Here is a 14648-nt window from a genome sequence, read left to right as displayed (position 1 = left end):
TTGGCACTGTTTGGGAATGTTTAAGAGGTGTGGCCTTGTTAGAGAAACTGGGATTGGACTTTGAGAATTTAGAAAATTAGTGTTGTTTCCAGTTTTTTACTCTTTCTCTCTCTGCTTCCTGTTTGGAAGACAGACATGGTTCCAGTTGCTATGTCTGCTGTCCCCCAATATGACAGTGGTGAACCCTTATTCCTCTGGAAACATCAGCCCAAATAAAGCCTTTCTTCTATAAGTTGCCTCAGTCAAAATGTTTTACCACAGCAGGAGAAAGATAACTAATACAGTAACCTAAAATCCTGTGCCAGAAAAATTGTAGGAGTTGAAGGAAAAAGAAAAAAAGTGGAATGCATCATTATAATTAAGGGAACAATTAATCAAATTAATCAAGAGGACATTGCAACCCTAACATATATGTAACAACCTAATGTGCAAGAAAAAACATACTACTGAAATTAAAGGCACCCATTAACTACAATAGTGGGTGGCTTTAGTATCCCATTCTCTCCAAAAGACAAGAGATCTAGAAAAAAATTAAAAGAAACATGAAATTAAATGACATCATATATCAAATGGACCTAAACAGTATCTACAGAACTTGTTCTCAAATACCAGAGAGTGTAGCGTCCACTCAGTAGTTCACAGAAGATCCTCTATAGTTTACCACATATTAGGATGAAATACAAATATTTTTTACACACAATGAGATGTTTTCAACAATAACTGAAACAGTCATCTGTAGCATCTCTATATACTGACAACAAATAAAATGAGAAGGAGATCATAGACAGACTCACATTCCCAATTGCTCAAACAAAATAAAATATCTAAGAAAAAAACCTCACGAAGTTGATAAAAGACCTCTATAATTAAAACTTGAATCTCTGAAAAAAAATTATTGGGGAAGACATTAGAATTTTACAGACAGTCCATGCTCATGTGTTGGTACTGTGAAAATGACCATTCTACCAATAATTAACAGATTAAATGCAATTCCAATCAAAATTGCACAAGATATTCTTTACAGAAATAGCAAAAGAGTACTAAAATTCATATGAAACAATCAGTGACCCTGGAGAGGACAAACAACCCTGAGGAGAAAGGGCAATACTGTAGTGATTAAAATGTGTAATATTTCAAACTATGTCACATAGCTATAGTAATTTATAAAGTACCATACCAAGTATGGTAATAGTAAGTACACACCAAAACAGATATTTAGATCAGTGGAACAAAGCAGAAGACACAAACATGAATGAATGTAACTATAACCATCTGACATTTGACAAAGATGACAAAAATACACATTGGAGAGAAGACAGTGTGCTAGTACAAGTAGTTCACACATAGAAAAATGAAATTAGATCTATTATCTATCACACTACACAAAAATAATGTTCAAATGCATGGAAGACCTCAACCTGAAGCACAAAAACTGCAAGTAAACAGATAGTACCTTATGATGGGACCTAGGTGTAAGAAAGGACTATATTAGTAGGAATTCATTGGCTTGTGAATTAAGGCCAAAAAGTGATAAAAAGAGAAATCACAAAACTAAAAAAAATTCCATGTAGGAAAGAAGAAGCCATGGAGTTGAATAAGATGGAATTCGTTTCTGGTACTGTAGACTACCAGTGGCTGAGAACATGGAACCTAGAGCAGAATCTCCCTGCCACTCTCCTAACCCAAGATAATTTTAACTGTATTCTAAATACGTATTCTGTACCCACAGATCAGTGTAGCTCTTAGCCTTCATGAAGAAGCTTCTCTTTGCAGAAAATGGAAATAATCATAGAAAACCACAATTAATCAAAATGCAGAGAGCAATTGACCACAGTGTGTCATGCCCCAATTTATACACCTATAAAATAACCCCAAACTTTTCTGTCAAAAATGTTCACAAAAAGAGATATAAAGATTTTAAGAGTCAGAAGACCAGGACTTCTGCCGTAACATTTTCCAATGATACTTTCCCAAAGCCTTGGTACTGCATGGCCTCAGTTTGCCTTCATATCTTCTTCTACCATACTATATGCCCATATTTGCCATATTTTTTCTAAAACGGGGCATACAGACAGGTAATTTCAATATATACCATCTCTGTCTCAGTCAAATATTAGAAGTGGCAGGCTGGAGGCTTTCCTTCCCTGTTCGGGTTCTTAAAGATATTGATCTCTCTAACTCTAAACAATGAAGTAAACATCAAAGTCATATTATTTTATTTCGTTTGAGATCTAAGAAAGATAAATTAATTAAATTCTAGCCTGTCATATGAAGCAGAATGGGATAGCTGGTGTTGTTTGTTATTGCTATTGTTGTTATTTTCATACTCCTCTAAGAATGAGTAATGGTAGAAGAGAAGCTTGCCACAAATATAAGAACACATAGCCAAACCTCTAATCTGCAGGACAACTGAATGATTCCCCTGTGAGATACCACAAACACCAGCCAGGGCAGGGCACATCTTGCCCATGGTGAGTCAGGGAAATGGGGAAGAATAAGATTTTACAGTGCTCAGAGGGCCAGTAATGGATCTGAAGGGCACATGAGTTTCCCTATTAACGTCAAATTCTACAACCAAGCTGTAAATAATATACTCTCTGGAGCCTCTTAAATTAAGATCCAGCATATACTAAAAGAAAAATATTAAAAGAAATGCTCAAACATTTGAAGCCAAATGTGAGGAAACTTTAAAATTGCAGCAATGCAATATGACGAAAGTCCCAACCAAGTTATAGCAATGTCTAACTCAATATAGATAATCCCACTGCTCAGAAAGAGAATGTGTTATTGGTTTTCTCTCCCTGAATTTAATTATGAAGTTTCTGTATCCAAATGGGTCAGGCAGAGCCAAGCCCATCCCTTCTCTGCTTGTACTTTATAATCAGTTCAAATATAGCCAACAATAGTCGATACCTCATTTTAAGTTAGTAGTGACTAATAACCATTTATTCCTGGGAGCTGTAGGTTTTCTACTGTTTGTGAAGGTGTACTCAAAGAAGACCAATATGAAAGAGACTGTTCTTTGTTAGCTAAAGTAGTCAGGACATGTATTTAGGACTTAAATATAGGACAGGAAGTACAGCTAAATACATAATTATCCAACCTCATCAAATTTAGTTGAATCTTAAGAGAATTATATGTTAGAATTGCTGTCTCCTAAAAAAGAAATGCAGCTAATCTTTGATTTTTTTTCAATGCCTCTTTAGAAAAGCTTCATCTTGCAGATGATTTTTATTTTCTGTTGCCATATTCAAAGTTGTTCCAGAAACTAATGTCCAGTGAGAGACTAAAGGAACAGAATGTAATTACTTACTATGAAAACAAATTATTAAATGACTTGTTCCTTAATAATTTAGGAGTCTCAGGAGCTCAGTTTATTTAATTTCTGCCTTAGCTTCTATGGCTCTATCCTCTTGCCATCTTTGACACCTGCACTAAGTCTTTCTTTGTGTATAAATTTGTCAACTAATTTATTCAGATGCTCACTTAGCAGAAATATGCAGACAAGCCCAACCAAGCAATATTGACATGAAGATTTATATTTTAAAGATAATCTTGTGCTTTCCTGTATTAAACATCCTAACTGACACTTCCCCTCCATAGGTTTTCCAGTTTCTGTCATGTTCAGGGGTAATAATTGAGGAAATGATAAACCTAAAAGCAAGAAAATGGAAAAAAACTGAGCCTAAACCTCATGTGAAAACAACAAAAGACCCTAAATAATCAGAACAGTTGAGCAACATGAAAGTTGAGAACATGCCACTCCCTGATTAAGGAATATACAAAACATGATACCCTCATAAAACAGCCACAAAAACAATGAACCAAATCAGGAAGCCCCAATAATTTGATGCACTTACAGCCAATGATATGCAGCAAAGAGCCCAAAACACATGGTAGTAAAAATGCATTGTCTTATCAACCTGTGTTGGGAAAAACAATTATCATCATGCAAAAGAATAAAACTAGATCCACATACTTCACTATTGTCCTAGTTAGGATTACTATTGCTGTAATGAAACACCATGATCAAGAGTAAGCTGGGGAACAAAGGGTTATTTGACTTATGCCTCATCATCAAATGAAGCCAGGACAGGAACTCAAACAGAGCAGAACCTAAAGACAGGAGCTGACACAGAAGCCATGGAGGAGTGCTACTTCCTGGTTTGTACTGTGTTGCTTGTGCAGCCTGTTTTCTTATAGAACTCAGGACCACAAGCCCACCTAGAGTGGACTGAGCCCTCCCATAACAATCACTAATTTAAAAAGAAAATATCCAACAGGTTTACCTAAAGCCCAGGACACATTTTCTTAATTGAAGCTCCCTCCTCTTTAATGACCCTAGCTTGTGTCAAGTTGATATAAAAGTCACCAGGATAACTATATAAAACTCAACAGAAAATATACTAGATTTAAACTTAAGGCCCGATACTATGGCAAATAGTATTTTAATACTCTTAGTTTTATCTTCACTGTTCTCCCCTTTTAAACTTATGGAAACAGGCATTCATTACTTAATAGCATGTCTAGTGTCTTTGGTTCTTTACACTTGTGATATTAACCCATTTTCTATGTATCATTGCTTTTATTTATTCTTATGGTTATTCAGTATTATTATTATTATATCCATACTACTGTTGTTAGGTGTACAGTCACATTGCTTTTTTAGATTAAAAAAAATCACTATCATATATATATATATATATTTCTTGGCATAATAATTAAGATTATGTTGAAAGTGTTACTATGAGTAGAATTACTGTAATTTATCATAAACAAACTAAATTTTAGTAGATAGTGCCAGACCTTTCCTTTCCATATTAATTATACTAACTTGCTCTTTCTCATCGTAATAGGATGCCTGGTTTTGTTGTGCAGTCTCTCTGTTGCTAGGCTTTGTTAGGCTTTTTAGCTTTATCATATCCAGATATGTTAAGGGTTTTTTATACTTTTAAGTTATATTTTGCTAGTAAAGAGGTTGAACATATTTCTGCATCCTTGATGATTATTCATGCTGCCTACTTGTTATGTGTATAAGACTTTTGTCCATTTTTTTGGTTACCTGTATTTTTTAAATGCTGTTTTTTTAATTATTAGGAGTTTTAAAAGTATTCTAGATACTATTTGGTTGTCCTCATTGCTGATCTATTTCTCCCATGTTGCAACTTGCCTTTTCATATCCTGGATAGCAACCTCTGTTTAGCAGAGATCTGTGAGCTTAATTGTAAGTCTTCTGGAGTTGGTCAGATCTGGAACTCTGCTGTCACCTGGTATTAAGTTTGGTGTTCAGAATAGACATCCATGAGGCATAGAAAGGATGCCTATAGAGAATATTTGCCATAGAAAGTATTAGTTACAAAAATACTTCTTAGATAAGGGAAAATTAGTCACCTTTCATTTTAGTCTATTTCCTTTCTCTTGTTATCACAAAACACTAGAGGCTGGGTACTATATTTAGAAATATATTCATTTAGTTTCCATTATTATAGATTCCAGAGCGTGGCATGATCATTTGTTTAGCTCTGGCTGTATTGCAACATTTCAGATGTGGGAGGGCAAAGACCATAGCAAGAGGCAAACCATTCAAGGGCTAAGTAAGCTTGCTTCATCTCAATTATTCACTCCCCCCCCCCCTTATTACTTTGTGTGAGTATAGATGCATGCTTGCAGAGCTGCAAACTGGTGCAGAGACAACATCAGGTGTCTCTCCTTGCCTTCCTTCTTATTGTAGGCAGAGTCTTGTTTTTCCCTGCTATGTACAATGTGCTAACTGGCCTGTGAGATTTTCCAGGAGTTCTGCTGTCTCTACCTCCTGTGTTGCAACAGATGCGCACTATTGTGTCTGTCTCTTACATAGGTCCTGTGAATCCACACTCACGTCCTCAATCTTACAACAGTACTGTATACACTGAATCATATTCCAGTTCCGTGTCACTCTGTAATACCTATCTCTTAATTTGATATTAACTGGGATGTAACAGAACTAAAATACCCCTTTAGAAGGCACCATTCTTACTGACTTTTGCACTTGGTCACATCTCTAAAAGGTTCCATCTCTCAACTGACCATTCTAAGGACAAGCATATAGAAAATTAATATGTAAAGGGTGAACTGAACTGTAATCTTTGTTACATAGACTAGAAAAAGAAAGATGGACCTTAAAGACAACTTAGATTTTACAAAAGCATAATATATGGCTTTTAAGATGTACTAATAAAAGTTGGAGAGATGGCTCAGTCATGGTTAAGAGCACTTGTGGCTCTTCCAGAGGACCCAGGTTCAATTTTCAGTACCCACATGGCAGCTCACAACTATCTGTCACTCCAGATCCATAGTATCTAATACCCTGCTTTTCTCCCAGAGCACCAAGTGTGCATGTGCTACACAGACATAAACGCAAGCAAAACAGTCATATATATATATATAATAAATAATTTTAAAATTAAAGAAAGAAAAATGCATTGACCATTTCATCATCATGAAAGTGGCCATCTCTATACAGCAGAAGAGTTCTAACCAGTCTGTAGTGGAGTGGGAGCCTTTTGACTAAGACAAAAGTATGAGTCCATGCAGAGGCAGTTCTGAAACTTTAGGAGGCAAAGGGACACATTGGCTTTGAACTGTCATGAATCCTGTCTAAATTACTAAGGCTGAAATTTTGCATTGAAGGCTGTCACAATAGATTGATGTTTAGTAGCCTTTGGGATATCACAGCTTCATTAGTTTTTCCCTAAAGCAAGTAGAAGTGTGTGTGCTAGAGAGACCGAGACAGAGAGATCAAGGGAAGAGAAGATGGACTAAAGAGCCAGCACAACACTGATTATGATGAAGATGCCCTGCAGATATACTGAAGCAAAACTTCAATGCAATAAGAGAAAAGGAGGAAATGATTCCTATGGGCACCATTTTAATTTAATGAATCCTTTAGTCTTTTGAAGGGATTGAGTGACAATCCTATGTGTAGAGCTTGAGTGAAGTTAGATTTAATGGCACAATATAATTTTGTAATTAAAGTATAAAATGACATTCTGGTTTTCCATCGCATACCCTTCTTAACCAGGAATGGTTTAGATTTTTGTACATGTGAGATGTTCATATTAATCAAAGTAGGATCTTTGAAATATTTTATTATCTCATGTTCAAGTCAGTCCTTCATGAAACGGTATCTGCTAGCCCCCTTTACCCTGCAGCTTGTTTACCAACATTGAGTACATTTCTTGAACTAATCTAATATTTGAGATTTCCTCTGATAATCCAAGACTTTTTGTAGAATTACTTATTAATTTTTTGTACCCAGAAGGTTCTGTTCAGGATTGTTGTTGGGGGAATAAGATTGCCCTCTTTCTGGTCTGGACAAGAAATACCATTCATCCTGGGGAATCTTTTAAAGAAGAGATACGGAGTTTTCTTTTGTATTAAATGTAATTTGTGAGGACATCCATACTGGTAATTTGATAATATTGAATGACTGCATACTCACTAGAGTGCTGATATTATACAGCAGTATTTTTTTGTACAATTAACTACAAAATGTGACCTTCTCAAAGGGCTCTGCATGGTAAGAAATACTGGTGGATGTACCTGGTCCTATTGACTTAAGAATTTTTATTCTATATTAAACAGAAAATAATATTCAATTGATTAACAGGATGACTAGTTTTTATTGATTGTATGTTACTTGAATTCTCTAATTTCTAAAATGTGTGTGCATGTGTCATTTTAGAGGTCAGAGCCCAGCGATTGCTGAATTCAACTTACTCCTGAAAGCTCATACATTGGAAACTTATGGGGTGGATCCTCACCCATGCAAGGTAATGGCCTCAAAGAGGCCACCATATAATCATTATTTTGTTCCAAATCAAATTATTGGCATGCAGGCCTGGCAAAATATCCTTAGATTTATACGGCCTTACCACAAAAATTATGTGGAAGACATAACAAGTAGGCTATCATCACATGTTTTGAATGTGATTAGGTTCTGTGCCAGAGACCTGGAAATGCTTGCTAATTGTATTGGAGTAGTCAAATTTTCCTAAAAATTAATATGCATTCATTTATTCATCTAATGGATGATTTCCTTCAGAAAGTGAGAGTATTCAAACAACTTTACTTTCAAAGTTTTTACCAACAAAAGCACTATCTTGGGGCCATCATTTTCAGACTTTCTTTCAAGTCCATCTCCTTTCCTCTTTGATGTCCCTGTACCCACAGAATCATTCTGTACCATAGGCCTCAGTGGCTAGGGTAGGCTAGGTCTCAGGTTGGCAAACTTACATGGAATCTTCTGGTACCATGAGTCCCCATAGAGAGGGCTTTCTGATCAGTTCCAGCTCAGATGTCTCTGGGTCCTGTTTCTGAAGTGCATGATATCTTCAGCAGTAGGATCCTACCTTCTACCAGTGTGGAGTTACCAAGGACAAAGCAATAGGCTGTAGGTTTTGAAAGTCTCATGAACATTCCTGGCAAACAGGTTAGTGTAACTTACATTATATCCACAAAAAATAAAATTATATTAGCTTTTCAATGTAGCTTCAAAATGGAGAAATGTGAAGAAAAAAGAAACATTTTAAGTTACATGAAGTGAGAATATTTGTTGTTTTTTTCCTTATTCTCATTATTTAGCAACATTTTCCTCAAGTATGAAACATAAACAACTTTTATCAGAATTACCTGTCTCGCAGTTGCACATTATTTTTCTGTGTCTCTATCTCTCTCGTGTATGTGTGTGATACATGTGAAGGGGAGTGTGCACACACATATGTGTAGTTGAGTGTGCACATGTGTGTGCTTACTTGTGGAGGCCCCAGGTCAGCCTTGGGTGTCTTTGATTAATCTCTCTATACCTCAACTTAATTAGAAAGAGTCTCTCACTAAACAGGGAGTTTATTGATTTGGCTAGGCTGGTATTTTAAATAATCTCTCCTCATTAATAACCAATTAGGGTTACAAGCACACATTGCTAAATCCAGATATTTTTATATGTGAGTTTGGGGATATCAACTCAGATCTTTATATTTGGATGGGTAGCACTTTGCTAATTTAGCTATCTCCCAAGACAGGCAATTTTCCTCATATCAATTTCCTAAAGTGGTTTTGTGTTTATATTCCCGAGAAATGTTTCATGCAATCAATATTTTCTTCTCTGCGTTTTAACTAAGTATCAATCAGATAGTAACATTAATTCTAGACTAAGAGTTCTTGTCAATCCAGATATTAAAAATAAATTTTGGAGTTATTCTTTATTATTTATGTTTGCACAAACGAAGCCAGATTATTAGCTAAGTATTGGATCTATTGTATTCAGTTCAGTCTGCTCATTGTCAGCACCTGGGAAACATCATAAAGATCTGCTTGCCCAGGGCTTACCCAGCCCCTATTTCCTTGGGCCCTGAGCATGGAGGCCAAGCTGCCAGGTGACACAGATGTTCCAGGATGGTTCTACTTGTCTGTATTGGAATATGCATCTTCTTTTTCTACCTGTACAATTGTTTTATGGTTTTTCTCAGATGCCTCTAGTGATTAAGTAAATATGTTTGTTTCATCCAGTGACTTATAGTCTTTTTCTTTCCAGAAATGTATTCCCCTCTGTTCATTTTCTTGTTTGGAAACTGACTGAATTTTTTCTGGTTTTTTTTGTTTTGTTTTGGTTTTTGGTTTTTTTGGGTTTTTTGTTTTTGTTTTTGTTTTTTGCCTTTAAGTTATCCATAAGTTGCTTAGAGTTTCAGGTTTGGCTGGGAGTTAAATAGGCTTTTTATGGATACTGTTATACTGATTTGCCAGAGATTCTGTATATGGTTGAATCAGTTTAGTCAAAATGCTCAAAATTTTGATTTTATTGTACTAGAAATATAAGGACAACCAAGAACAATTTTCTGGCATTACAGAAAAGATACAGAGCTCAAGTATTCACAACACTGTAAAGTAGAGTATTTAGGAGAAATCTGTATTTTTTATGTGGTTCCTGATAGGGTAAGATGTCTATTTCTGAAAGAAAAATAATACATAACCCTAGATTTTTTTCCAGAGTTTGGAAGTCATGTTCTTGGAAATTCCACCTTAAAAACTTATTTTTCTGTCTTTAGTTACTGACCTTGGTTTGAATTAACCCAAGAGGAAGGAAAATAAGCATGTCATTTATCATTTCTGTTTCTCAGTCTAAATAGTTCTTCACTTTTATTTCTTCAGGATTCAAGAGGTGCTACAGCATTTTTAGGATTCACCGCAGCAGGGTTTGTGGTATTCCAGGGAAATAAGAGAATCCATTTAAGAAAATGGTGAGTACATCTTTGGAAAAATGGCTTTCCTTTTTCTTGATCTTCCCCTCCTTTTTCTTTAGCATTGTTTTTTCTGGCACTGTCAGGTAGTGAATTGCTTAGCTGTAACTGTCAACTTGATACAACTTAAAATTATCTGGTCTTCTTGTTAGCTTTTGTGAACTTGACACAAGTCCTAGATAGACCTGAGAAGAGTGACTCTCAACTGAAGAAATTCATCAATAAAAATGTCATTACCACATAGGCATATCTGTCAACCCTTTTCTTGATGGTTATTTGGATGTAATAAGGCCTATCCCACTGTGTTTTACAGCATCACTTAGACACTTAGTGATGTTTTACAACATCACTTAGACAGCCTGTGCTGTCTAAGAAAGGTAGCAGACCAAGCCACTGGAACAAGCAAGCTGTGTTTTTCCAGGATCTCTGCTTCAGTTATTGTCTCAATATAAGGAAACTATATTTAAAAAAAAATACTACCATGAGTAGGTAGGGTCTTGCAGTAACACACCTGAATGTGTTTGTTTTGGAGAAGATTGCTACAGGATTTTGGAATTTTGGTGCATAACAGAGATTGACTGTTTCAAGCGTATTAAGCTATTCTGTGGGAAATTGGAATATAATGCTGAAAGCAATATAAACAATGGAGGCCTGGCTTGTGAAAATTCAAAAGAAAGAAAATATTATACCAGGGTTGTTTATATGATGCTTTTTATTCACACTCTGTGGAAAGGAAACTTTCTTTGTTTTAGTGGGACAATAAATAATGGTTACCTGAGACTGAAAAGTCAACTGATATTAATAAGACCACCATCATCAAGGTTAAATCTTCTAGGAAGTATTTGTTCTGGATCAGCACACAGAAGCTGTAATCCAGAGGGGACAAAACTGGTGTCTAAGAGACTCCCATATCATACTTTTGAAGGCATAAAGGTGTCATGATATACAGATGAAACTAAGCACTGTGTGCCGGGTTCAGAGTCCATGAAGAAGGTCCAGGACCTTTCATTTATAATGGTGCAGCCTCAGTTATGTTAGAAACCCCAGGATTGAAGGGGTCTTGGAAAAAGCTGAGGATTGGCAGTGAGTGACAGAATCAGGGTTCCTAAAGTACAGCCAGAAAGCAGGTAGCTGTCGGTGGAGGTATAGACTCCGGTGTCGATACTATAATCCTGGAATTATCACTAAGGGCAGTGGCAGGTGTAGAGTGGAGGATGCTGAGCCTCTGTATGTAATACTGATTGTACAGCTAGAGTGATGGGGCCCTTTGAAACCAAAAAGTGAATGAGTCCCAGATATTGGACACTAAGTTATTTTCACAGCTAAAGCTTGTTTTCAATTTGATATAATTTTTCCTGTGCCTAGTGCTGCTTTTTTTTTTTTAAGAAATAAAAAATGGTGACATATTTTTGGTTTACAGAAGCCAACAGTAAAGTTCCTGGATTTTTAAAGGAAACTTTGACTTTTAAATTATTGGAAATTTTAAAAGATATGGGGCTTTATTGTAGTAAAGGTATGACTGTATATTATATCATAATATGAACATAAGATATTGGGGGGAGCATTATGGTTTAACCATAATATGTTTGTTATCAAGGTAATAAGGAGTATATTATGCTAGCTAGTTTTTGTCAACTTGACTCAAATTTCTAGACACACATGGGAAGAAGGAATCTCAATTGAGGAATTGTTTCTATAAAATTGGCCTATGAGCTTGTCACTGAATGAATTTCCTTAATTATTACTTAAAGAAGAAGGGCCCAAATTATTCTTACTAGTACCACCTCTGATTAAAGTGTCTGGGCTGTATAAGAAATGTAACTGAGCAAGCCAGAGGAGCAAGCCAGTAAGCAGCATTCCTCTGTGGTTACTGCTTCAGTTTCTCCCTCCAAGTTCCTGCCTAGAGTTCCTGTCACACTGACTTCCCTTATCTATTACCTTTAAATGTAGAATGAAATGAGTCATTTCATCCCCCACCCCACAGAAGTTGGTTTGTTTTTCCATGGTGTTTATCACAGTGACAGAAAAGCAAGCAAACTAGAATATCTGAAAGAGAATCTATACTGAGAAATATCCTAGATCAAATTGGCCTGTGGACATTTCTGTGAACAATTGTTTTGAATATTAATTGATATAGGAGAACCCAGCCAACTTTGGGCAGCACCATTCCCTAAGCAGGAAGTCTTAAACTGTAAGAAAGCCATAGTTCCTGCTGCACCGATAGGCTGATGAAGTAGGTTCCTTGGTTAGAGCTTGCTGTATGGAACAGAGTGTTGGCCTGCCTTCAAGTTCCTGCCTTAAGTTCCTGCCATAACTTCTCTCAGGGACAGATATGTCCTGGAGTTGTAACCTCCAATAAACTCTTCTTCCCTTAAGTTCTTTTTGATCAGAATATTTTTCACATCAATAGAGATAAAAATGAAACAGATAGTAACCATTTACCATGTAGCTTCATAACAGAATTATTTATAACCTGTAAAGATAAGCAGAATCCTAACAGGTTTCCAAAGAAAACCTATAAGCAATAGTTCTTAAATTATTCAAATCATTGAAACATAGAGTACTTCCAAACCCCTCCTTCAAAGCCAGTATTAGTCTAATACCAAAACCAGGGATACACACATGTTCACTTGTGTGTGTCATGTATGCCAATATCCCCGATAAAGAGATTCTAAAATCCTTCAAATTACATACAGGCATGTATCAAAAAGAGTAAATCCCATAATCAAGCTGGCCTTATCCCAGAGATACAAATTTAACATATGAAAGAAATAAATGTAATAAACCATATAAATGAGCAAAAATACAAAAATCACAAGATCATATCAATAGATGCAGAGAAAGAAAAAGCCTTTGATAAAGCTCAACATGGTTTCATAATAAAAGTCCTAGAACAAGTAGGAATGTAGGGAGCATATTCCAACATAATAAAAGCTATGTAGGAAAACCCACAGTCAATGTCATCCTAAATGAAGAAAATCTCTAAGCAGTTCCATTAAAATCAGAAATGAGAGATAACTGCCCACTATTCCCACTACTTATCAGTAATATGCTTCAAGCAGTAGCTAGAGCAGTAAAGCAAGAGGGGGCAATTAGAATGATACAAATAGTCAAATTATTCCCAACTGAAGATAATTTTTATATCTAAGAGATATCACATCCCCCCCCCAGAAAATTTGTAGAAACTATCAATATTTTCAGCACAGTGTTAGAATACATAATTGCCTTTTAAAAAATTCACTAGTGTTTATATAGACCAGTAGCAAGCATGCTGAGAAAGAGATTGTGGACACACTACTATTTCCAATTTCTCAAATAAAATAAAGTATTTAGAATAATCTATACAAGGGAAGTAACAAACCTCTACAATGAAAACTTTAAAGAAACTGTGAAGAAAGAGAATGACAAAGATACTGGAATTTGAAAAGACCTCCCATGCTTACAACTTGATAGAATTAACATTGTGAAAAAGATCTACCAGCCAAAAACAATTTCCTAATTCAGTGCATTCCCAATCAACAGCCTCATCTCATTTTTCACATAAGGAGAAAAAAATTCTCAAATTCATTTGGAATAACAAAAGACCTGGAATGGCCAATCAATCCTATATTAACATTCAGTTATTTTTAAGTGCTAGGTTCATCTGTCTAAGACCCCCAACTGTTCTATAGCATCTATTCCTACTGTGTCATTGACTTTTAATCAGTCATACTTTCAATCTTCCTTTGTACCCACTTGTCTGTTCTGGTTAGGAATCTCAGAACTCACCCATAAGTTCCTTGAGTCTCAATGTATTCATTCATAAGATGGGTATTGGTTATATATGTCTGTTTTACAAAGGGCAAAGGAGTTGGAGGAGAAACAAATGCAATGTTTGTAAGAGTGCTTTGGAAATCTAGTGTAATTTGATAACTATAATTGTTTTATGATGATGTTGCTATCTGGTTTTCTTCTCTAGATTTTTCAGCATCTGACAAAGAAGCTCCAAAGTGTTTACTTCAGTCAATTCCAGGGTAGATACCATAGATATTCCAACTTAGTTTGGGAAGCATGGGTAACTTGAAGACTGCCCTCATTCTATCCCAGGACTGTAAAAGTCCTGGAGGATGTTATACACAGGTTTCCATAATTACTTGAGACCTGGTTTGGTTTGATTAGAAGCTGCCACACCTTAATGCAGATTAATTTCCTGTCTTTTCCACTTGACATTTTGTGGAGAGGTCATTGGAAACATGGAGATGGATAGTCTCTGGAGTATTTGTTTCTGTTTTCATTTCTTCAGGTTGCCTATGTTACTGGTACTGTGTTCATGTGGACCCCATTCTTCCTGGCTTCTTCTTAAACATATTTATTTGTTATAACCATGCATCGTTT

General features: G+C 35.8%; 1 protein-coding gene across 2 annotated transcripts in view; it reads left to right on the top strand.

Annotated features, from left to right (window-relative positions):
- The window catches only part of Frmd3 (FERM domain containing 3), a 183494-nt gene that overhangs the window by 125943 nt on the left and 42903 nt on the right, over nt 1-14648 (top strand). For both annotated transcript variants that reach the window (XM_041632472.1, XM_041632469.1), the window contains exons 7-8: nt 7724-7811; nt 10186-10274. In XM_041632472.1, the coding sequence (XP_041488406.1) occupies nt 7724-7811; nt 10186-10274 (177 nt within the window). The remainder of the gene's footprint in view (nt 1-7723; nt 7812-10185; nt 10275-14648) is intronic.

Source organism: Microtus oregoni, unplaced genomic scaffold (genome assembly GCF_018167655.1).
Source record: "Microtus oregoni isolate MIOR12 unplaced genomic scaffold, Mior012 000041F_ref0000270, whole genome shotgun sequence".
In the NCBI taxonomy this organism is placed as follows: Eukaryota; Metazoa; Chordata; class Mammalia; order Rodentia; family Cricetidae; genus Microtus; species Microtus oregoni.
Note: the sequence above shows the minus strand (reverse complement) of the source record. Positions and strands in the feature narration are given on the sequence as shown.